Source organism: Ursus arctos, unplaced genomic scaffold, assembly GCF_023065955.2.
Source record: "Ursus arctos isolate Adak ecotype North America unplaced genomic scaffold, UrsArc2.0 scaffold_13, whole genome shotgun sequence".
Taxonomy (NCBI): domain Eukaryota; kingdom Metazoa; phylum Chordata; class Mammalia; order Carnivora; family Ursidae; genus Ursus; species Ursus arctos.
In genome coordinates, this window is record NW_026622797.1 from 48,900,739 (window position 1) to 48,926,730 (window position 25,992).

Below are 25,992 nucleotides of genomic sequence, written 5' to 3' on the forward strand. Positions count from 1 at the left end.
CAACAAACGTTGCTGCCCAGATATCAAAGCCGTCTGCTGTACCCTCACCGTCCACTTTCCGTCAGCACAGTGCTGCCTTTGAAAGGGTCTCAGACAAAGAGCGACTCTCCCCCTTCCTGAGTCCTGTCTGGCGCGCCCCCCACCCCAGCTTCTAAATATCTTCCTGCTGTACTTAAGCTCTCACACTGTTGTGTCTCCACTCTCTGCTTCCCGGGTTTCTCCTCTTCACCTTTCAACATTCATAACCCCCTTCACAATTCTAGAATAAATCTTCTCATATCCATTGTGTTTTCTTTACCACGTGTTCATTTTTTCCCCTTGTTCCTCTACTTGTAGATCACACTGTGTTCACCCACGGGTTCCACTCACCCTAATTTGTTATGATCTGTCCTCTAATTCCATCCCTATGTCAAAACTGCTCTCCAGACAGTCACCTATGACCTCTTTCTCACCAGAGCCAGTGGCCTGTAGTTAGTCACCGTTTTCCTTTATTGCCTTAGTCATTCCTTCCTCTGACTAGTCTGGCTTCAGGGCTGTCGTTTCCCTTGGTCTATATGACACCACAGGATTCTATTTTTCTATTTACCACTTTTGTTCTTACTTCTGCATTTTATTCATTATTGGCTTTTATTCCTATTAGCCTTTTGTTTCAAGATCCCCTAGGCACTGGCTTGGGGCGTGGCCTCCCTCTGCAATTACTTCCTTAAGGAATCGATAAATTGTGGCCTTAAAAATCGTGGATTCTATAAAAGTCATTTTAAGATCTGAATCTCAGATTCTCTTCTCTCACCCCAGCCGAAATCTTTACCTTTGTTTGGATGTGCTGCTGGCAACCTCTCCTCCGTTGTTTCCAACCAAATTCATCGTCACATGCCATACTCCCCCTTGTTTGTACCAGTCATCACGTTTATCCCGGTCACCCGCACTTACTGTCTTCCCACCGCTCCCAGGTATCTCCAGTCGTCCGCAGCATAAATGCTGCGTTCCAGCCAGGCCCGTTAGTTGCGCTCCTGTTAAGAGTTTTAGGATTGTCATTCTATCCAAGATTTGGGATAAAATCAGGGTTAAAAGTAAGCAATAAGCAATACCAACAGTCTAGTCGGCAATCTAGTTGATTAAATTGCTTTTAAATTTTGTTTTAATAGCACATTACTTTTTAAAAATTAGTTAATGTTTGGATGCCTATGCTTAACGCTTTTATACAGTCCTTTTTTGAAAAGGACTTGAAAAGAAAAGTGCAAATGGAAAATGCATCGTGCCCTTCACTGCCCCTGAGCCTCCCCTGCCCCGGCGGCCTAAGATTTCAGGCCTTACCTGAAATGTTTGCTTGCCCCCCTTACGGTTCACAGTGATTCACGCTTCAGGTACAATACAGCTCAAGTCCCACGTTCAATTTAGTCCAGTGCTACAGAGGTTTAGCAAGCACTGTTCCATTTAAAGCCAGGGAGACACAAGCCCTCCCCTCAAAGGACGTCAAGTCTAGTAGAAGCCACTGGCAACTTTCCTTTTAGCTTTACAGCCCTTACCCTTTTTTGCTTTTATCCACTCCGTGTATTTTGTCACCTCACCTTCGTGTAAGTTCCTTGGTGGTAGGCACTGCCTTTTCCTGCTTTTCTCCATCATCTGATACTATCTAATTAGCCCTCACACCAGAATGTTACCACTGCAGTCCACTGAATTGAACAGTTTCACTCATATCTAATTTTAGGAAAACAACTGTTAGTAATGTTTAGGCTAGTTACCTTATGTCTAAAGTACTGATTATTTGAGGAAGGGTTTGAAACTCCTGTAAAGTTCAAACAATAGACAGGAATTGTTTTTAAGAATGTTTATTGTTTCCTTTAGACTTGACTTTACCTGACAGTGAATAGATGAGGCTTATATAAAACAAAGAAGATAGACAATAAGGGGAGAAATACTGGCGTTAGCTTTTACTTAAAAATAATATGCTTTTCAGTGGGTGAGACAGCATTGCATCATATTCCTTTGCCATCAGTAACAATCAGCATCTATTAAATACATAAAGCAGTGCTTCGAAGTAGGCGTAATATTGGTAGAATGGTTTTGAATGTTTTCGTTTGCCCTAGGGAAATCTAGTTAAGAAAGAGTAGGCATAGCACAGGCTTCCTTGGATAGCTTTATTTTTTTATGACCTGTGTTCTCCAAAGCATTCTCAGAAAGTCTTGTAAATTATTCACACTCCAAAGAAATAAAATCACTGTCAATTAAAATTTTAATGTATATCATAGCATGTTAATTTTAGATTAAATGATTATCATTGAAACCTTAATGTATTATTACATAATGTACATTATTCCTTATTATCAAAATATACTGTGTCTATTATATATTTCAAATTATAGAGGTTTTTCATTCTCGTGATTTTACCTTTGTGACATGGGAGTATCTCTCTTGGATGTCAGATCAATGATTAAGAATATAGCTGCTAAATTGTAACGTGGTTTGCTTGAGCCCTGGCATTTTTACTTCCTATCCCTGTGACCTTGGGCAAGTCATTTAACTGCCGCGGGCTTTAGATTTTTCATCTCAGAGGTGGGGAACAAAATACTAAACCAGCATTCGTATGAGGATTAGATGAAGCGATGGATGATATATGTGAAAACCATCCGTAAACTCTAAAGTGCTTGATAGATAAAAGGTGTTTGTTATTGATGAAATGTTAAGAAAATTAGATCGTCTCCAGGAATTTATTATAGTAGTAACTATTCTTTTTACTACTTGCATACACCTCTAATATTTAAATCAGTTAGCTTTGGTATAGAGCTTTGTTAAATCCTGAATTATAACAAATTATCTCTTACCTATTCTATACATGTTCTTGGAAACATGTTTATGATGTGCTGGTAATTATACAACAGTGACTCTCTGGGGTTAAAAAAGCCCCAATTTGTAGCATTTGTTGTTTTTCATGATGCAAATATTCCCATCATAGCCAGTTTCAAGTCACCAATATGACATCACTGAACTCAGCATTGGGAAGAAATGTGTACAAATTGGCTCTCGTGTGTCCATATTCCAACTCCAGCTCACACCAAACTAAGATGGAGTCAGTTTTTAGATTCATAGGCATACAGAGGTCATAATTAATCATGGAAACTTGTAGACTATTTCAATTTTATAAAACATTTAAGATTATTGCAATGTTTCTAAAAGCCAGGGTTCTGAAATCAGACCTGTATTCTAATTATGACTCTGTGTTTACTAGCTCTATGACCTTGGGCAAGTCAGAATATCTTTAAGCCTCCATTTTTTAATCAGTAAAACAGGCACAATAATAATATCTGCCTCCGAAGGGGGAATCTGGTGCCTGGTGCAGACCCCTGGTTGAAAAGGAGGAAAAGGATTGCTTTATAAGGCTAGTGGCTATTGTCATCAACCTTGCATGGTTCTAGTAGCATGCCAAACTGAGTGTTATATTAATTTATTTCATTTTTTTTTTTAGCTGACATGGGTTTTGCCAGATTATTCAATTCTCCTCTAAAGCCACTAGCAGATTTGGATCCAGTAGTTGTGACTTTTTGGTACCGGGCTCCTGAACTTCTGCTTGGTGCGAGGCATTACACAAAGGCCATTGGTAAGTTAGTCTAAAATGACTTACTGTTGTAGCATCGAAGTCTCGTAAATACCAAATGGTATAACAATAATGAAGCTGCTTTGTAAAAACCACTTTTATATCTCTTTGTCGAAGTCCCATTGTCTTCTATATTCCTAGATATTCTATTCTGGTAGATAAGGATTTTTAACTTCGTAGGGGAATATGGTTCTTTAACAAGAAGAAAGCATTTTCTTGTAGAGAACAGAGTTACTTGAGCCTGTTGAGTTGCTATGGAAATTTTATTTCGCACTTACCTACCATTGATCAGAAGAACCGGAGAGAGGTTTAGAATTGTTTTCTCCACAAAAAGAAAAACGGAAGACAGGTATAGGGTGGTGTTGAAGAGAGCCCCTTCTGTCTGGGGGAAAAGTCAGTCAGTCAGTCCTTTCCTCAACAAGAAATAACGTGACGGATTTTTCTCTCCTGCCGTTACCATTATCAGAATGACGGTTTCTCCGTTACAGTAGGAAATAGAGTCCGGGTGGGTTAGCTGTGCTCAGCATCTTGCCATGTCACTAAGTGAAGAGACGGAGTGAGGAAGCCTGTTACAAACACACTCTGTGTAGGATTTGAAGTCTGCAAAACAGAGGAAGCAGAGATTTTGCTACCTGATCACTCCGGTTTCCTCAGAGGGCCCAGCTATGAACTGGGGGAGTCAGGAAGAGAGAACTCTCCTTAACCCTTGAGATCTCTTTAAATGAGGTAAAAAGAGAGGATAGAGAAGGGTAGGTAGTACTGTCACTGGGTTGGGCTAGTTCTATAAGGTACCGAAATCTGCCAGGTGTATTTCTTGAAATTTTCCTTTTGTTGAATTTTCCATTTACTGGTAATAGACTAATATCATGTTTTACTACATTTAGCTGCTTTGGTTAAGTTCTATTGAATAAAGGCGATAAAAGTATAAAATTATTAAAAATAGATGAGCACAAGCCTTTCTGTTAAGTTAATAAAAGATCTAACGGCATGCGAAGAACTACAAAGGTAGTTCCTGTGTTTGAAAAGATTAGACCAATAATTAACCTATTTGTGGGTAAAAGGAGAAACAAAGATTAAAATATAGTGATGTCCTCGTTCATCAGGAGATGTGGTTTCTGCAAAACTCCAACACCCAGCACACATTTATACTTCGTCAAGGGATTGAGATGCCAGGACAGTGCTGGAATCTTGTAATACTTTATAAATATTGCTGAAAGATTTTGTTAAATCCGTGAAAAAGCCCATGAGTGTTTGACAATAGGGGCGTGTGAGACCAACCCTTGACCCTTCTGCTAGCAGCCAAGTCCCTGGTAAGGCCCCATTCAGAGGCTGCCGAGGCCGTGTCATCGGCATCGGGCCAGACCGTGGCAGCTGTGTGTGGAGGCTGCAGAAAGGAGTACTACACAAGCAGACGGAAGGAATAGAGTGCGCTCGGAATGAGGCGTTAAAATCAGAGCCTGACTCTAACTTACATTCCAGTGAGTGATTTTTACTGAGGAGCTGTATCTTTGCAACTTCTAGAATTATGTCTGCTTTTTCTATTAGACCTCTCAGATGAGAACAGTAAAGTCTCTTAGACAATCTCAGAACCAGACAACCAGGGGATAGGAAGAGACTGAAAATACACCAGAAAAAGGGGGTGGTAGCTGGGAAGTAACAGGTGGTGCCTCAGAGCAGAATTGATGATGAGATAACCCAGGGCATAGGGCAGCAAGTAGAGGACATGGTAACAGTAGAAATCCACATTCCCTGGGCTCCTACCAAGCTCCATGCAGTCTATTAACTAGAAGGGAGATTTCCAGTAAGAAAAGGCACATTTGGCCAAAACCTTCCATTGAACTAAATGACTCCCCACCAAAGTCTGTCCTACTCTCAGAGATTCTTATAGAGCAAATCCATGGTAGTAAGTCTCATTTTTGATATGTGCCATGATATGATTCTGTGTATGTGGTCCATACATTTTGACAGCCCACACTTTGAGAAGCACAGTTCTATGAATATTTTCTGACTAACTGTTCTACTATTGAAATAAACTAGATGTTTTTTGGGGAAATAAAGATAATTGGGTATGAATTGGAAATCAACTCTATTTCCTATTTCCTCAGGGCAAGGACTACTAAGATTGAATTTAAACCAGTTTGCAACTTACAGATAAAGATACAAATATAATCACTAATTTCCAATTTTAGCCAAGTTGCAATTATCCATTCTGGATAGCAGTTAGGAAAAAAGACACAGAAAAAGAATAATCCCCAAATCAATTATTTTTAGGTTTCAAATATATTCATAGCAGATATTATAAATATACTAAATACCTACACATTCACTCGTTCTTACTCTCCTCCATACTGGTTCATGTCAGAAATGAGTATTTTATCTATTCAGAGCATATAAAAGAAGAGTTTGATGATTTGATATCAGTGACGTTTTATGGAGTAACATTTAAAGGGGGAGGGGAGTCACTGCGTTTGTGCATCCGTGGTGTGTGTGTGTGTGTGTGTGTGTGTGTAGAGGGAGGAAGGGAGGAACAAGTCATTGATAGAGGAATGAGAGCTGAGAAATGGTATAGATGATACGAGAGCCAGATGACCATTTAAAATTAGAGGCTAATATGAAGCAAGAAACCCTAGAACTTAACATTACCGGCTACACTGAGGTTCCTTCTCTTAGCAGTTCTTAGGAGAATCTCGATCCTGGCTTCTGTCCTTTAAATGGAAGGCAAACCAGGAACTGGCATGACCAGGAACATGCAGTCCCAGTCCCAGGTGACTTCATGGAGAGGCAGCCAGCAGGAAGAGAGATGGGACTGTGTCAGAGGCAGCTGTATCAGGGGCAAGAGTGACAACAACATGACGTGGGAGAGAGAAAAGAATTTAAAAGTAGACACTGAAGAGTATTATTACTCTACTCTTTCATGATGGATGTTTATGATGACCCTTTTGAGTCATTAAGAAAGATTAAATTATATTTTATAGCCTCTTAAGATGGCAGGTAATGGTACAATAAAAATGATTATTGAAGGGCTGTGTTTCCATTATCCAAAAGGCTGATGCACATGAAAGGGAGCCGCTCCTGAACGGAGTCAGCTATGTAAGACATTTACTCTCTGGTTTTTTGTTTTTGTTTTTTTTTTTCATTTGGCAGTTTGTTTTATGAAATAGCATACCAATGTTAATTCTACCTAACGGGTATAATTAGGCTTTTTTCTTATTTAGCTTGTCTACAGAATGTGATTCCCACATCTAGTGGGCTACTAAACACTGTGCTTTTCTATACTGTACTGTGGTCCGTGCGTTATTTAAAAAAGAAAAATTAAATAGCATTTATTTAAGTGGGCAAGTGTGCATATATATCTTACAAAAATTAATTCACTTGTACATTTGGCAAAACATTGTGAATATAATATTATAGTCAGAATCGAAATTACAGCTTTTCAACGTGTAAAATCCAAATAGAATAATCTATAACTGGTGATTTAAAATAGTTAATAAAACTTTTAAAGATGTCTGACTTTGTCCTGGAGTGTTGGAGGGTTGGAGCAGCTTAATCCTACTGAATATATTCAAATAACGTCTATTTCTATGGGCGTCATGCTGTACCCGTAGACATTTGTATTTATCAGCTTCTAGACTTTACAATTTGTTGAAAAAATTGAAGTTGGTAGTCTTTCATACAGACGTTGAGTTTTTCCAAATCATTTTATATGGCCTATACTGTCTGTCTACACTCACAAATCAGAAATTATGCTCTATCATTATGCATTTGATTGCTTTAAAGGAATATATCACTATACCTGATGATGATATTGTTTTAGTCTTCAGGTCATGAGTACTTAACCCTGCATTAGATTATTAATTGAATGCTTCAGTGACTACATTATTAATAGTGGTTAGAAACGCTTTTGCCTAAGTGTAAATTCATTACTTGCTAAATTGAGTTTCCCAAGTGTATCTTCATTAGGAAATTCATAAATAAATGTGTTTTATTTGGCTTTTAATCTGTTATGTGATGATACAGCTTTTCATGTCATCTATATCTATATCTTCTTAATAGAGTTGTATATTCCATCACTGAAAAGTATTTTTATATGTAGGTTGTGATTATACTCAAGAATTATAACCCAAGAAATATAATAAATGTGTATAAAAACTTGTTTTTCTTCCTTCTTAGATATATGGGCAATAGGTTGCATATTTGCTGAATTGTTGACTTCAGAACCTATTTTTCACTGTCGTCAGGAAGATATAAAAACAAGCAACCCCTTTCATCATGATCAACTAGATCGGATATTTAGTGTCATGGGGTTTCCTGCAGGTAATTTATTTTTCTTTTCAAAATAATACTGGAGTCATATTTCAAAATAATTCCTTTTCAAAAGCATATTTTGAGTATTTTTATGTATATTTTTAAGCTAACATAAGTAGATTTTTTCATGTAAGTGACCTTATTTTCTATAACAATATTCGATATTTTTTTATAAGATAAAGATTGGGAAGATATTAGAAAGATGCCAGAATACCCCACACTTCAGAAAGACTTTAGAAGAACAACGTAAGTAATTTCATATTAAATATAAGTAGTAACTTCAATGGGAATATTTAAATTAATCCTTTTAAAAACCAGATATAGATTAGTATTTAAACCAGAAATTTAGATTTTAACATATTAATTATGCTTATGATTTAAAGACGCTATCCCAGATGTTGTTAACGTACATGTCAGGCTTAGGCTGTAGTATTTTACAAACCTTTAAGAATTTTAAGGGTCAATGTAGTGTTTAAACGTCTCTCCTATTTTAGCGTGATGAGGGCTGAGTTTAAGGCCGCAACTGTGATTTTATCTTTATCTGAATAATGACTGAAATGCTGGGTCAAGCAACCAGGAAGGACAGCAGAAGGTGTGAAACACACCGGTGTATATTGAGCAGAAATGAGAGAATAAAAGTGACAACATGAGAGGAGATTGTTATAAATGTGCACGCCTGGAGGAAAAGGCAAAACAGGTTCTCTTTCGGCCAACTGAACAGGAAAATTTCAGGACAGGATGGCTTGTAGGAACAAAAGCAGACATGATAAAGAGAAGTAGGAAATGACACTTTTCATTTTTGGCCCCTTTTGTACACGGTCCCTGGTGGGGTGTTTTTCCTCTATCTGTCTCCTAAAGATAACACTCATTGCTCAAGGTTCTGTTTTGGGCTCTCTTCTCACTCTGGACGTTTTCCCTGGGCAGTTTCTCTGATTTTATTGGCCATAGTTTACCATTGATTATGCTGGTAACTCCCAGTTTACACATCCGAGTCCGATCTCTTTTCCAAGTTTCAGACCCACTTGTCTAATTTGCCTTATGAAATCCCAACTTGAATGTTCCATAAATACTTCAAGTTACATGTCCAAAATTGAACTCATCATCTATCCTCCCACACCGTCCTCCCGCTGTATTTCCTATCTTAGGAAATGGCTCCATGATTCACCCAGTTGTTCAAGCCCAAGACCTGAGCTATCCCCAATCCTTCTCTTATCCCATTCTCTCCCATTTTACCTGGCGGGGTCCAAACAGTAGGTCTAGTCAGTTCTTTGTATTTGTCGCCATCTACTCTGCCACTATTACAGTCCCGATCACCACTGTCTCTCACTTAGGATCCTGCAGTGGCCTTCCAAGTGGCATTGCTACCTCCGGTCTTTATTCCAACTCACTGTCTATACTGCAGTCATTGCCAAAAGCAAATTGGATCATGTTGGTCTCCTCACTGCTCTTAATTCACTGCCACTCTCAATTCTTTGGGATGGCTTACAGAGCTTCGGCTTCCACATCACCAAATTCATCTACTAAACCACTGTCCACTTTGTATTCGGTAGCCTGGACATCATGAATTTCTTTAAGAACCTGAAAAACCCAGAGCTTTTTTTGACCTCTGAGTTTTTATACACCCTGTTCCTTCAGTCTAGGTTGTACTTTCCTCCCACTCCTTTTAACTCCTCAGATTAACTCCTATTTTTCCTTTCTACTTATCTTTTGGTCCTGGCTTAGGCATCACGTGCCTGCAGAGGCCTCCCTTGACCTTCTGGGTCTGAGTTAGGTACTCCCCCCCAGTACTCCCCAGCATCCTTGCTGCTTCTCTCAGCACTGATGACTTTACACTACAGTTCGCTTGAGTGCTACCTGCCTTTCCCTCTAGGTAGCGTGGGTTATGAATACTCTATACACCGTTGTATGTATCCCCAGGGCCTGGTACATGGTACGTACCGGTACATTAATTACTTGTCACAGGGGTATTAATGAAAGTGGTACAAGTAATTGAAGACACGCTAATAGTATCAAAGATGGAGAAAATTAATGTAAGCACTTAATATTTATCTTAGTGTTTAAAGACCAAAGGAAAATTTTCACATAGAATGATAGTGTTTACGGTAACCGGAAATAAAAGGAGAGAAGTTTTAAAAGATAAATGAAATTCAGTTGGAAAAGTAATAGTTCGATAAATGAAATTCAGTTGGAAAAGTAATAGTTCGAGAAGCTCAGCAATAAGAGCCCATGTGTCTTACGCAAATGGTTCTACCCCGTGAAAGCAGGCTACTGATACATAAGATAAAAGGAAGGTATTAAAAATTAGCTAAATCTAATGGAGTACATACAAGTCACTAAAGTAAAATATAATTTAAAAATTCCAGAAAACATGATTTGAAATGCCATAAAAAGTAAAATAACTTGCTTTCATTATATCAGATGAAAAGAATTGACCTTCTTTTAGTGAATTGGGAGGGATAGTGAATAGAAGTTTCTGTAATCTTTCCAGAGTGTCAGCTCTTATTCGCTCAGTAGAAGGCAAGGTGAAAGTGGAATTAAAAGGCTATCTCTAAGTTGACTTTAAAATTGAATGCTCCAATAAGCATCGTCCGATAGAAACAAATAACTTAGAATCTGGAGTTAACCCAAGAAATCAGTTGATTTAATATAATGACCAAAGACATATATGTAGACAAACTCCCATTTCTATATAAACTTTAAAATTTCTTCCCATTAACAAACTTAGTGACTACCTTGCTAATAAAAATGTTCCTGGTATTGGGCGCCTGGGTGGCACAGCGGTTAAGCGCCTGCCTTCGGCTCAGGGCGTAATCCCGGCGTTCCGGGATCGAGCCCCGCATCAGGCTCCTCCGCTGGGAGCCTGCTTCTTCCTCTCCCACTCCCCCTGCTTGTGTTCCCTCTCTCGCTGGCTTTCTCTATCTCTGTCAAATAAATAAATAAAATCTTAAAAAAAAAAATGTTCCTGGTATTGGAGGAAAAACTTAAAAAAAATTTTTTTTAAGATTATATTTTTAAGCAATCTCTATACCCGTTGGTGGAGGTCGAGCTTACAAACCTGAGATCAAGAGTCACCCGCTCTACTGACTGAGCCAGCCAGGCACTCCGAGAATATTTTAAATTAATGGCAAAGATTTTAAAAATGAACATACCCAGGGTTGGCAAGGGTATGACAAAATGGGCACAATGCTTCTCAAACTTTAATGTACATACAAATCACCGGAAGACCTTGTTAAAAATGCAGGCTCTCCAGGGCCCATGCTGCTGATCTGAGGGCCAGCTTTGTGTAGCAAGGTTTAGAGCACGTAAAAATGGCTTTGACCTAATAAATCCAAGAATTTATCCTATGGAAGCAATCAGAGCAGCCGCACGTGTCTTACTAAGTACTTACTATGTGTCAGGCATGGTGCTAAGCCCTTAGCTACATTTTCTCATACGGTCCTCACAACAACTCTGTAAAATAGTATGATTATAATCTTCAGTTTCCAGAGGAGGAACTTGAGGCTTTCGCAGGGGCTAAGGAACTGCCCAGGATCACACAGCTGGTAAATGTGGGAGTCAAGGGGTCTGGGAGGGGTCTCTGATTCTCACCTGCTGTGCAGCATTGTCTCCCTACCATGCGGGTCAGATTAACCTACAAGGGCCCATATTTCTTAATAAAACAAACATCAGTAACAGTAGGAATATACAGCCACTGCAAATTAATAGTGTAGGTAGTGTTCGACAAGGAAAAATGTTTATGAAACATTATTATTAAGTGAAAAGAGGTAGGACAATTTGTATATGATCCCAATTTTATAAAAACAAGACAAAAACCCCTCTGTGTTTGTATCATACATAGATATGTAGCAAAAATGCCAAAGGAAAATTAGCAAAATATCAACAGTGTTTTGTTTTTTTGTTTTTTAATCATCGAATGACTTAACTATGAGTGATTTCAGTTTTCTTCTCTACACTTTTCTGTATTCTCTAAATTTTCTACCATAAACTATATATATATCATATATATGTATATGATATATATAAGATATATGTATGTATCTTATTTTTTTACCTTTTTAATGTGAGATATTTCATATATAGGAAAGAACATACATGATGAAAATACGATACGTAGTCTTTTTAGAATAATATAATGAATACTCCTCTACTCACCCCTCAACATAAGAAATAGAACATTACTAAGATTACTGAAGTGCTCTGTGTACACTGCCTTCCTGTTCATGTCCCTCTCAATGGGTAAACATTATTCTGAATTTGTATTTATCATTCCACGTTTTTTATTCTGGTTTTGCTACAGGTGTATGTATCTCTAAGTGGATTATTGTTTCAGTTTAATATATCTTTGAACTTTATAGAAATTATATTCTATAGTCTGCTTTTATTTGCTTTTATTCCCCACTCAACTTCTGTATTCATTTTTACTATTGCGTAACCATCCATTCTGTGAATATATAACAATGTACCCATTCTTTAGTTGATAGGGATTTGTGTTGTTTACAGTTTTTCTACTACAGAAATGCTGCTAAGAACATTCTCGTTCATGTACCCTGTGATAAACATGCACAAAGGAATCTCTTAGAGTATGTACCTAGGAAAGGAATTGCTAGATTTGAAGTTGTTTACATTTTCAACTCTAATGGTTAATGTATAATTGTTTTCCAAAGCCATTATAACAATGGAAACTCTTACGTGCAGTGTTTAACAATTCCTACTTCTTCACACATTTGCCAGTATTCGGTCATGTGTTCTTTTATTAGTCAGAAAAAACAATGGGCTAAACATGTACGTTATAGGAAAACCAGTCTGGGAGGTTTCTGTTAAAAAATACAAATTGTGTAACCTGTACTTCAGTAATAAACATTTTATGAAAAAAAATGTGTGAGTGTTCACAGTGATGCGTGATTGTTGTGTCCTTGCAGGTACGCCAACAGTAGCCTCATAAAGTACATGGAGAAACACAAGGTCAAGCCTGACAGCAAAGTGTTCCTCTTGGTAGGTGCCTCTCTTCTGGACGGGGACGTCGGGTCCGTGGCACAGGCCACCTCATCCCATTCACCATGGAGTTGTCCTAGCTATTCCTCCTCTTTGGAAAGAAAAAAAATTGGTGGATGCTGAGGCAAAATTAAATATTTTTCTTGTGAGGTGTCACCTTTCACTTCTAGACTTAATTTTTTCCAATGATTTATCAGCAGGAAAAAAAATTACATTCTTAAAGGGCTTTAATGCTAATGATTTCTGCCAATTTCACGTAAATGTGTGTAGTGTACTAATAGCTCGGTGAGCTCTACAAAATGGCATTTGATATGAATCCTGCTAGACATTTATACTAAAGTCAAAACATTGATTTATAAGCAATCTTTCCACGTGCTATCAATTTCTTGTGTGTTACTCTAGCTTCAGAAACTCCTTACTATGGATCCAACCAAGAGAATTACCTCGGAGCAGGCTCTGCAGGATCCCTATTTTCAGGAGGACCCCTTGCCAACATTAGAGTATGTATCCTGCATTTTCTGTGCCCTTTGCTCCGGGTTGAGGGTGTCGGATGGTGGCTGAAAGTAAGAGAAGCACTTTACTGCAGTGTCACTGAAGTTCTCCATTAATACTACCTTGGAGAAGGAGTACTCAAGAGAAAGGGCCTGTATTCTGGAACAGGCAAAACTATAGAGAGGTGTAAATGAAAACGAGTATTTTGGGAATGACCATTATTCAGTATTACAGAAAAAAACTAAAGCTGAGAACAGGTGGGACTTTAAGATCAGTCAGCCAGATGAGTTTATACAATTAGTATAAAACTTAGACAACAAATTCTTTTTTTGTTTTTGTTTTTTTTTAGAGAGGGAGAGAGGGGGGCGAGGGGCAGAAGGAGAGAGAGAATCTTAAGCAGGCTCCATGCCTGGTGTGGTCGGAGCCCAGTGCAGCTCCATCTCACCCCTGAGATCCTGACCTGAGCCGAAATGAAGAGTTGCATGCTTAACGGACTGCGCCCCCAGGCACACCACAAATTCTTTTCTTACTTGCCTGGGTTAAGTTGTCTTGGGAGGCATCCAGCAAATATTAGCTATAGATGAAGAGTGGGAAATACGTTAAGAAAAAAAAGTGGAATTTTAAGTTAACAAGGGCAATGATACTGTAGAATTTAGATCATGATGTATATTTTTTTTAAATGATTTTGTAGTGTGTTTGCTGGCTGCCAGATTCCATACCCGAAACGAGAATTCCTTAATGAAGATGAACCTGAAGAGAAAGGTGACAAGGTATAAGCTACACCGTGTACTTCACATCCAGAGAGTAAGGGAGGCAAAAAGAGAATTGGGGGAAGTAGAATGATTCCTCCATATTTAACTGCCTTTAATTAAGTATGTATTGACGTGATTGCAGATGTACTTTGCAATTCGAAATGTAGTAAGTTTACAGATAAATGAACTTCTGATTTGTTTTAGAGCCCATTTTATTCCCTGATTCTTAATTGTTGCATTTTGTTTGTTCGATGTCATCACCATCACTTTATGCAGGCTGCTGGCAAAGCATCTTTCTCTTCTTTGCCTGTAACTGGGTAGATCAGGCCCTCCCCGTATCCCTCTGCTTCTCCAAACTCATGATGGACACCGTTAAGGCTGGGTTCACGACTGCAGAACTACTTCCGGGGTGCCGCGGGCGCTCAGCGCGGTGTCTGGGACTGACGCGGAGGGTGACAGCGCGATCGTAAATGAACCTCAGAGAATGCATCCTGTTCAGGACTCAGTACTCTGACCTTTGGGGATGCTGCGTTCCCCGGCTGTAGTCACGTCCGCGTCCCACCTAGGTCGCCGCTCGCCAGCTTGGTCGGCCGGCAGTCAGTGTGCGTGTCCAGTCATCAAAGTAATGTCCTGTTACAAAGAAAAAAGGGAATAGAACAGAAAGCACCGTCCTGTAAATTTAGTGCCAAACCAAGTTTGCCTCATTCTTTTTCTCCCAAGAATCAGCAGCAGCAGCAGAACCAACATCAGCAGCCCACAGCACCCGCGCAGCAGGCGGCAGCCCCCCCGCAGGCGCCCCCGCCGCCGCAGAACAGCACGCAGACCAACGGGACTGCGGGCGGGGCGGGGGCGGGCGCCGGGGCTGCGGGGGCCGGCCTGCAGCACAGTCAGGACTCGGGCCTCAATCCGGTGCCTCCGAACAAGAAGCCCCGCCTGGGGCCCTCGGGCGCAAACTCAGGCGGGCCTGTTATGCCGTCGGATTATCAGGTACTCCCCTGCCCCTGCATTTTGTTCTTGTTAACGGCCGTAGGTTTTATGAAATGGGAAGTCGATTCTTTTTTTTTTTTAAGAGAGAACGGGCACAAGCGAGAACACGAGCAGCAGGGAGGGTCGAGGGAGAAGCAGACATCCGGCTTAACAGGGAGCCCCACGAGGGGCTCGATCCTCAGACCCCAGAATCATGAGCGGAGCCGAAGGCTGACGCTCAACCCCCTGAGCCGCCTAGGCGACCCGGAAGTCAATTTTATAATAGAGCCTTTTAGGCTTAAGTAGTGCTTAACTCTAAAGTTCGTACAAACGCTACAATCCTATTTCTAGGTCATTATATAAAAATGAAGATTTTGGTCACATTTCACGTAATTACAAAACATTTCATTTCTTGACTGGTTTTTCCTGACTTCCTGAGGAGGGAAGGGGAGGCAGGCATCTCCCTCCTCAAAGAAAATTTCTCGTATTACCGTATTACCGTTCCAGCTGCCTGTCAGCTTTGGGTCAGAAAAGATAGCTAGATAAGCAACTGAAAGAGAGAGGAGTGGCGGCTTATTTTGTCCAAAATAAGCTGCATAGTTGAGAAAGATTTGCTGTCACCGACAGGAAATAATCAGTAAGTAGCCATGTAAACATAGAAAGGGATTAAGATGGAGACTTTTCAGAAATCACCGTTGAATCTCACTAGAAGTATTTTTGAGACCAGAAAATACTTTTATTATTAAGCTTAAAAAAACCCCACTACAGTTGTGTGGTATCTGGCTAAATGTGGTGTCTCTCTCCGTGGGATAGGGGCCCCCAGGTGTGGGGTGAGGATAGGTGGAAGCCAGTGGCAGCTGGTGGGCCAGGCGGTGAAAGGATAACAAAGGAGCCCGAAGTTTACTGAATACACGGCAAGGGAGCCACGGGCAGGACAGCAGACAGGACAGCAGACAGAGGCTGTATGCCAGGACGCTGTGGGTGGGGGCTGTGGTGAAGGCGGGAAGGTGAGGAGGTATGACTATGGAATTCTCCCCTTTTATGCTAACCGTACCTGGTTGTAAGTAGCCCATTGGTCAGTTACAGCCAATGGCTATCTTGAGGTGGGTCACCTGAGGGGCCCGTCTGTGTTCAGCCAGGGGGTCGCTGTGGGCCCTTTTGCCTTGATCAAGTTTCATTGCTCAAGTTTGTTGTCTAAAAGTGGCATCTACAGATTGTACTAGTAATTTGGGAAATTAAAGGGAAAAAAGTCTCAGGATTATTAGTATTTGGGGAGAGAGAGAGAGGTTAAAATACCTGTGAAAACCATAGGGAATACTGCAAAAAAACAAACTCCACAAAACCCTCATCTCCTTCCTTCCTTCCTTCCTTCCTTCCTTCCTTCCTTCCTTCCTTCCTTCCTTCCTTCCTTCCTTCCTCCCTCCCTCCCTCCCTCCCTCCCTCCCTCCCTCCCTCTCTCCCTCCCTCTCTTTCTTCTTTCTTCCCTCTCATTTTCAAGGAAAGTACCCAGCTAAGATCTAAGAAAGGGAAAAACAAAAACAAACCCATAAAACTTAAAAAAAAAAAATGTAGAACCTCAGGGTGCTGGTGGAAGAGGAGCAAGAGGATGGAGATAATAGAAAACAAAAACCACAGGCAAGGGAGCCATAAACTCACTGATAAGGAACGGGAATCAAGAGAAACATTAACGAGAAAGACATAACAAATAGCTGCCTCAACTGGCTTTACGTTTTGAATATATCTGCAGACGAATGTGTTTTCACACAGCCTCTTCTCTGGAAACTTCTCTTGGAAGAGAGGCCCTGCAAAGAGGAGTACACAGTAGAACTTCCATTGGTTCCACTGGCAAAAAACAAAATTCCACAGAGTCCATTTGAAGATCGAATTGGCTTTATTAAATGATCTGTGACTTGGGCAGCAGCCCATCTAGCAAGTAGAGGGGAGCTCCCAGGAGTTGTGCAAAATGGCAGGTTTTTAAAAGAGAAGCAAAGATTGTTCCAGGCTGGGTCACTTTCCCTTAGGGGGAAAGAGCAGGGGTCTTGTGTAAATTACATCATCTTCCTTTGGGGGAACGGAGAGGGCCCAGGTGGCAGACTTTTTGGCACCCATCAGAAACTTTCCTGACTGACCTGGTCAACTACATTTCTGGGGAAAGTTGAAACTGCAATTAGATCAGGTATTAAGCTCTGGTTTGGTGACTTGGCCTAAGTGACACCGTTTGGAGCCTGTGGCTTTGTTCTCTAAACACAATGAAGCTAATCAAGGCTTCATTTTGACCTACTAAAAACAGCATGCAATTTGGGTAATAGTCATGAACATATTTGAATTTTATTGTAAATTCCGTTCCCCCCTCCCAACAGTAGTTTATTCCTATTATGTGAGCACCAAACCTTTATTATATACTGCTTCATCTTTGTGTCTCTGATCGTATTATATTAACCTGAGTATAGTCCGTTATGGACAGATTACTTCCCTACTGTATTCCTTTCAAACCCAAGAATTCTTCAAAATGCTTTTCTTTGTCCTATACTATGCTATCTACTTAAAAATAGCGTATCTGTGGAATGGGTCGGTATTGCAGCTGCTTCGTTGGAGAGATCAGTATGACATGGAGGTGGGAGAACCCCATTGCACCTACCTGTGACTCACATTTCAACATGTTTGTTCTTTGTCTCTTATGGGGGAACTTTCGTGCTGAATCTAATCTGGTAAAGTAAAGTAATCATAGCCAGCCTAACAATTGTAGGGCTTATGAGTGGAAAGAACGTGTTTTTCATAATAAACCTAAAAATAAAACGTGTGAATTTGGAAGCCTGAAAGGATTCTTACACTGACACATCTAGTGTCATGAGCACGCTATGAAGGTGCAAACACAAGTTGCGTCTTTCCACAATGTCAGCTTTATTCAGTCATAAAGCAAGATTAACATCATTATAAAGCAGGCGCAGGATTCCACTGAGGATTCCTCAGTGACTTCGCTGCATGATTAACTTGGCTCCGTACATGGCACACAGAGCAGAACACAAGATAAGTCACACAACAAAGGAGGTCGCATAGGGGGCAGGAAGTTACCGAACCAAACGAGAAATCAGTCTGGGCGCACATTGAGACAATGTCTCGGTCTGGTCCAGGTCAGCTCTCAGCACTTAGTGCTTCTGATGTTCAGGCAGTGGAAGATCTCGGTTCTGTTCAGAGATCAATCGGGCAGAGCCTTTGGCTGCAGGTGCCATTTTGAAGTGGTCGGACATAGACGGGTCAGTGTCTGAGGAGTGGGACAGTTTGCTGTAAAAATTCTCCCTTTTTAAAGGGATTTCATCAGTCTTGGGCCCCTGCCGACCTCCTCTGCTTTTGCTGATTATGAGCTCTGAGGTGTCATCAGCTGGTGCTGGTCTCGGCGATATCTGGTAGCTGCAGTCCCCTTCACTGCCATGTCATGGCTTGACACAGGCCCCTGCTTGACACGAGTGACTCCATCTTGATCTCTGCAGCGAGCCGGAGTTCTGTAATGGGGAAGGAGCTAAGCAGAGCTGTTTTTCACGAAGACTGTCTTATGGCCCTGCTGTCTTAGACCAGATGTTGCAAGTTCGGTTTGGCAGCCTTTGCACACTGAGTGGGGGACCCTGCTGATTTGTCCTTCCTTAAACACCCAGTACCTCAAAGTCATTTACATTTTTTACTCCGAGTAATGGTTTTATTAGGAAGATCTTTCCCACTTCGCTCACAGGAAAAACGAGCCTTCCGAGCTTAGCAAAAGACACTGGTTCCGGCTATGCTTATCTCTAACTAGGCACCGTGTTCTTATTCTATGGATGATTTTTTAAACATATTTTCCGTATTTGCCCTTGGTGCCATAAAGATGAATGTTTCATTTCAGTTAATAAAAAAAACATTGAATTGAAATACATTTGTCTCTGCTTTCTCTTGAGGGCATTTTCATGTATGAACATTCTTTTTCATTCTAAATGTTACCTGTGGTTTATATGACGCACTTACTGCTGCCAGTCCTGCCTAGCATGCCTTGCTTTGTCTTATCGGTGGTGCTGCTGATGCCACTCCAACCTCTACCTCTGAAAATTCTCTTCTCTAAAAATGACTTCTTAATCATCGCTTTGTTATTTATAATGAGGAAATTAACAGCACATCCGTATCCATTTAAGAATACCATGAATTCAGTGTGCCAAATTGATCATTCTTTCTGCACATCTCAGTTACACAAAGAACAACTCAGCAGAGTTAGTATCAAGAGCAGGGGGTCAGCCTACGTTTCCCCTCTGCCTTTCTTTGCCACCGCGGCTTATGCCCCAAAGAAATCCACCCAAACATGTTGTCAGTGGTGGCAGGCCATGGTTTCAGATGTGCAAAATGTGTTAACAAGCTTACGTCAGCTGTCAGCTACCGTGGATCTGAACCCGGAGCCATTCTCTGCCTCCCCCAGTGATTCCCTTTTTCCCTTTCCTTCCCCCAGCACTCCAGTTCTCGCCTGAATTACCAAAGCAGCGTTCAGGGATCCTCTCAGTCCCAGAGCACACTCGGCTACTCGTCCTCGTCCCAGCAGAGCGCACAGTACCACCCGTCTCACCAGGGCCACCGCTACTGACCGCCGCGGCCCAGAGCACAGACTCCAGCAATATGATGTCCGCATTGAAAAGAACCAAAAAATGCAAACGATGATGCCATTTAAAACTCATCCACTTAGGAGGAAGACTCCATCCTGAGCATTTTGCAGGACTGACTGATGCCTCTTCTTTATTGACGTAAAGAAGATTTTTGTGAAGTCCCCCCACACCCTTTCCCTGCATGTGTTCCATTGTGACTTTGATCCGGCGTCTGAGCTAACCCAGCACTTCACTTCTGTAACCTTCAGCATTTTTTGGAAGGATTTCCTGGTGCACCTTTCTCATGCTGTAGCAATCACTATGATTTATCTTTTCGAAGCTCTTTTAATAGGATTTTAATGTTTTAGAAACAGGACTCCAGTGGTGTATAGTTTTATACTTCACGAACTGATCTAGCAACACAGGTAAAAATGCACCTTTTAAAGCACTACGTTGTTTTCACAGAATATGACTGTTTTGCTCATGGAAGTCTTAAACAGAAACTGTTACTGTCCCAAAGTACTTTACTATTACGTTTTTATTTATCTAGTTTCAGGGAAGGTCTAAAAGAAGACAAATGGTGGGACAGAGGGAACCTACAACCAAAAACAGCCTAGATATTTACAGTTACTATGCTTTGTGCTATGAAGAAGTGAAGTATGTGCTAGTTTTTGTATAATCAATCATTCACATGGAACGTAGTTCCCAGAATCACCTTGTTCCGAAGAGTATTCAGTAATGAAGAATTCTCATTTAAACTTCATGTGGCTAAGTCTACCTTAAAAAGGGTTTCGAGAGCTTTGATGAACTGCAGCCCTCTGGTGCCCCACACCAGAAAGCAGAAGAGAGTATTAACTGCATTAGGGTTTCTTTAAGGAGTAATGCTGATCAAAGGGTGTGTTACTTACCTTTGAAGGAAAAGCTTTTAGTGTGTATTGTACATAAAGTTGGCTTCTCTAAAGAATCGTTGGTTTCTTCACGTCGGGGTTAGCTTGAGTAACTTTCTTACATAATCAAGAGTACTCAAACAGAAGCCTGCAAATTGATTTGCAAATTAATCTGCTTTTAAAGAGCAGTGTTCTCCATATTTGCATTAGACATAGAGTGACTATTTTTAAAGCATGTTAAAAATTTAGGTTTTATTCATGTTTCAAGTATGTATTATGTATGCATAATTTTGCTGTTGTTACTGAAACTTAATTCTATCAAGAATCTTTTCATTGCACTGAATGCTTTCTTTGCCCCTAGGAGAAAACTTAATAATTGTGCCTAAAAAACTATGGGCAGGTAGTATACATGACTATACTAGATAAAGTGCATATTTGCATTTCCACGATCTATGAATTAGAGGCTGAGTTCTTTCTTAGCCAGGGAAAGGAGCCCCTCCCTCCCCAGAGTCACAGGAAATGTAAAGACTTAGAGCTCCCATTGTAATGTAAGGGGCAAGAAATTTGTGTTCTTCTGAATGCTACTAGCAGCACCAGCCTTGTTTTAAATGTTTTCTTGAGCTAGAAGAGATAGCTGATTGTTGTATATGCAAGTTATATGCATTTTTAAAAAACTATTCTTTGTGAACTTATCTACCTGGTTATGATACTCTGGGTCCATACACAAGTAAAATAAGATTTTAGACAGAAGCCAGTATACATTTTGCACTATTAATGTGATACTGTAGCCAGCAAGGACCTTACTGATCTCAGCATAATAATGCTTGTTAATAATAAAAGCTATATAGTGACACTCATGAACATCGAAGATGAAACAGTTGACATGATCCATTGGAAGGAATTTCTGATCATCTCTATGGTAATTCACCCCTTCCATTTTTTTTTAAATGAGAAATGAATGCCCTTTGCATAACGTAGCTACCTGTGTAAAGTTCTGTCCTGTGCCCTGAAGCCTCACTGTCCAGAGTTATTGGTCATCGGATGCTGACTGTACCCTCACCACGTGCCCAGTGCCATGCTGGCTGGAGGACTCAAAGGGCAAGACATACTTCCTGTCCGTAAGGAGCTTAGGATCCATTCCATGACAGTGAGTTCTCCTGGGATGAGAGGAGTGGCTTATAAGAGTATGAAGGTCCTTTTTTTTTACTTCCAGACTCACTTGGATAGAGTTATTATTCCGAATTCTACTCACTTGGATAGAGTTATTATTCCGAATTCTGTGTGTTATCGAGAGGTTTCTATAGACCTTAGAGAAAGCCAGCAATTAAATATCACAACAGGCATTAATGCAGATTTGAAATGTTCACAGCAGCCTCTCGACAACAGTTGGGTGGCCCTTATAAGCAGAATACACTCCTTAAGTGGTTGTGGGAAATTACAATGAAAACAGAGGCTCTGTCACTGCCCTTTGGGCGCACTTACATTTAATAAGAGGAGAGCCCACCTACGTGCATAGGCCAAAACACCATGCCCCTGAATACTCTGAGCAGCTTCGAGGTACTATTCTTGTGATATGTGCTTACATAATCACAGAACTACCCTGCTTTCCCTGCAGATAGCTAATTTTATTGGCAGAACTGATACAGAAACTGTGAGGGGATTTCATCCATTTTTCCTAGTCCAGGGTGTTCTCTAGGATACAGCCAGATGTTCCTGTTATTCTGGTCACTGTGCTGGTACCGGCCGGCCCTCTTCTCATTCTTGCATCGAAGTTGGGGATGCCCATTTGGGCCCAGTACCCTTGAAATAATTTTGGCTCATGAGTTCCTTTTCTCCGTGAAGGGGAACAAAGCCTTTAACATTCTTATGGACCCTAAACTGTGGGACATTGAGGGAGATCTGTGAAGCTTTTTGAGGTTAGAATTTAACTTTGTGGTCCCCAAATGACCTCATTCCTCTCTGAAAACGTATTAACTGTCTTGCTTCCTGAGAATGCAGGGGTAGGGGGCTCAGCCCATGAAAACACCCAAACCAAGGGAGGTTATTTGAAAGGAAGGAACGAATAAAAGTGAAGTTCCTCTGCCCTCCATATTACAAATCAGTTTTCGAAATTAGCTTTCTGGTGAGGTGTGTGTTTGGGAAAAGGGATTCTAGAGTTTCAGGAGAGCTGAGCCCAAGGGTAAGGTGGCCTGGTGGCAGGGCTGTTACTATGAGGCTGAAGCAATCCTTGTGATGAAAGTAGATCGTGCAGTAACATACGAAAACCAAGGGCATGTATATTTTTATATCTGTGTGGTTTTAAAACTTCAGTACTTAGACCTTTGCCCTTCTGCACTACTCTTTCGCTCTTATAAACCTAATTTACATTGACGAATGGAAAGGGACGATGTTTACCTACGTGTTCACTGCCTCACTCCTGGTGAAGCAACTGCTGGGTGTATGCCTCTGAAACGATGCTGTTTTCTCTGCTCGAGGGAAAAGGAAAAATCGTTGGACAATGAGATTTGCAGCTTACTCTGCTTTGAACAAAATGATGTGGCAGAAACTATACAATGAAGGAAGAATTCTATGAAAATTGCAAATCCTAAACTCTCTGGCGATATCTTTCTAGGGAATGGAGAAAGGCAGTAACATAGCAGTTAGCCTAAAGGAGGCTCGAAGGATTTCAAGTATAAGTAACATTTTATATCAGACATAGCAGTTTAGGCCCCCATCATCTTCAAGAGTAGTCACAGATCTCATAAAGCAAAGTTCATTGTTTTAGGATTTTTAAAAAAATGTGCTGTACCTAAGGCCATACTTACTCTTCTACGCGATCACTGCAAAGGAGTGATACGTATGTATTATATGAAAAAGATCCTTAATGCACTGTTATCTCCTAAATATTTAGTAAATTAATACTATTTAATTTTTTTAAAGATTTGTCTGTGTAGACACTAAAAGTATTACACAAAATCTGGACTGAAGATGTCCTTTTTAACAACAATTTAAAGTACTTTTTATATATGTTATGTAGTATATCCTTTCTAAACTGCCTAGTTTGTAATTCCCATAATTCCTATCTGTGAAGTGTACCTGTCTTTGTCTCTTCTCTCAGCCATTTTCTGCACGCACCCCTCTTTCTATGATTATAGAGATGACTGTGTACGCTTCCCACACTCTGCTGCGAAGTGTGTGCTCAGAGCCGGCTGCCCCCCAGCAAGGCGTGCTCCGTGGGGGGCAGGAGAGCAGCCACTTTGGAGCCCGAGTGTTTCCCTGCTTTTGAGTTGTCCTGCCATCCTTCTTGAAATGACTGTTAAAACTAAAATAAATTACATTGCATTTATTTTATATTCTTGGTTGTAATAAAATTTAATTGACTTTGTTTCTCTGTGGATTTTTTAAGTCTAGGAAAGCTCCTGTTAATAAGTTTTAGTGTCAAAATTTTATCTGCACGCCTAGAAGCTTCTCAGAGGACACCTGTCCTGCAGAGATGCAAAGTCTCCCTGCGAGTTGCAATATGTTATTTTATTCAGGATGCTTACGATATCACAAAACCACAGACACACTGCGTACGTACCACAGAAGCAAAATCACGGTTTTTAAAACATTTCTCGGGGAAACATCCTTTTTATAAAAAAATGAAGATCAGAATGACGTTTTGGAAAAAACAAATAGGCAGCTTTTTGTGGGTAGAGAGGCATTGGGTTCTTCTCCTTTTTATGAGAACACTCTGTTTTCCCTGGCTGCCCCTTATAGTTTACTTGATGAACCTAATACCATCAAGGGTGTCATGGAGTAAACTGAAGAATGTTTAAGTGGCACAAACACAAAACTTCCATTTCTATTTAAAATAAATACTGCACAGTCCAGTTGCCTCACTGCTTGTCACAGACCATATGTATATTCAGTACAGCGCCGTTTGTAGGGTAGAGCTTCTCTTGGAAAACTATTCTTTGACCGAAGCTGCCTTTCTAACCAGCCACCCGGATAAGAGAATGTGAGGACTGTACAAACCCCTTACCACTCCTGGGAAAATCACTTTGAAAGGACAGGTCTATGTCCTTAGCCAACTGTAAGTTCTTTGTAGACAAGCCGTGGGCTTTATTTCTCCTGCACCTGTCATGATACCCAACACAGAACGAGCAATTAATAGGGCAAGTCATTAGCGTCATTTTTTTACCTTGGCATAGAATTCCTGGATCATATTAAATGGTGGGCATTTTAAAGCCTCAGATAGCATCATTTTAATCTTGCAGGCAGTAGAAAGCCAGCTTGGACCAGCAAAACACAAGCCCAACAGGAACATTTGTTCATTTGTTCTAAATGAGAGAATATAATATAAGGGAAAGAGATAAAAATACTGACTTAAAGCTTTAAGATGTATTAGGTACATTACTGCTGATTTTTCAGACTTTTTCTGCTGCTTCGATTATTTTAGAAAGTACTGCTGTATTTTTTCACATAAAGGTGATATTATGAACTGAATATTTGTGTCCTTTCAAAATTTTTATGTTGAAGCCCTTATCCCCAATGTGGCTGTATTTGGAAATGAGGCCTTTATCAAAGTAATTATAGTTAAATGAAGTCATAAGGATAGAACCGTGATGGGGGGGCAATAAAAGGATAGAACCCTGATCTACTAAGATTAGTTTCCTTGTAAGAGCTCTCTTCCTTCTCCTTTTTACCTTCTGTCCCCCACCCCCACATTTTCTTCTCTCTCCCCACAGCCTTCTCTCCCTACCATGTGAGGACACAGCAAGAGGGTTGTTATCTGCAAGCCAGGAAGGCAGCCTTCACCAGAAACCATACCCTGCCAGACCTTGATCTTGGACTTCCCAGCCTCCAGAACTGTGAGAAAATACATTTCTGTTGTTGAGGTCACCAGTCTATGGCATTTTGTTACAGCAACTCATGCAGACTAATACAGATTTTGGTACCAAGAAATGGGGTGTTGCTGTAACAAGTACCTAGAAGTGTGGCAGCAGCTTTGGAACTGGGGGATGGGGGAGGCTGGAGGAGTCTGAGGTACATGCTAGAAATGAGAAATGTTAAAGGCAGTTTGGGTGAGGGCTTAGAAAGAAAAGAGGAGGGCAAGAGAGAAGGCTTCCATCTTCTTAGAGAACCCGCCAATAATCATGAACAGAATGTTGGCAGAAATAGGGACATAAAGGCCATTCTGGTGAGGTCTCAGATGGAAATGAGGAACAGGTAATTGGAAACTGGAGAAAAGGCACTCCTTGTTACAAAGTTGCAAAGAACGTGGCTGAATTGTTCTCTAGTGTTTTATTTTATTTTATTTTATTTTATTTTATTTTATTTTATTTTATTTTATTTTTTTAAAGATTTTATTTATTTATTTGTCAGAGAGAGAGACAGCCAGTGAGAGAGGGAACACAAGCAGGAGGAGTGGGAGAGGAAGAAGCAGGCTC

At 40.6% G+C, this 25,992-nt stretch overlaps 1 protein-coding gene across 3 annotated transcripts in view; it reads left to right on the plus strand.

Annotated features, from left to right (window-relative positions):
• Nucleotides 1-23,944, plus strand: part of CDK19 (cyclin dependent kinase 19) — a 164,539-nt gene extending 140,595 nt beyond the window's left edge. For all 3 annotated transcript variants that reach the window (XM_057311144.1, XM_026511639.4, XM_026511640.4), the window contains 8 exons: nt 3,464-3,595; nt 7,763-7,906; nt 8,074-8,143; nt 12,817-12,889; nt 13,292-13,389; nt 14,073-14,151; nt 14,854-15,120; nt 19,565-23,944. In XM_057311144.1, coding sequence (XP_057167127.1) covers nt 3,464-3,595; nt 7,763-7,906; nt 8,074-8,143; nt 12,817-12,889; nt 13,292-13,389; nt 14,073-14,151; nt 14,854-15,120; nt 19,565-19,696 — 995 coding nt within the window. In that variant the 3' untranslated portion in view covers nt 19,697-23,944. The remainder of the gene's footprint in view (nt 1-3,463; nt 3,596-7,762; nt 7,907-8,073; nt 8,144-12,816; nt 12,890-13,291; nt 13,390-14,072; nt 14,152-14,853; nt 15,121-19,564) is intronic.
• Nucleotides 23,945-25,992: the final 2,048 nt, after the last annotated feature.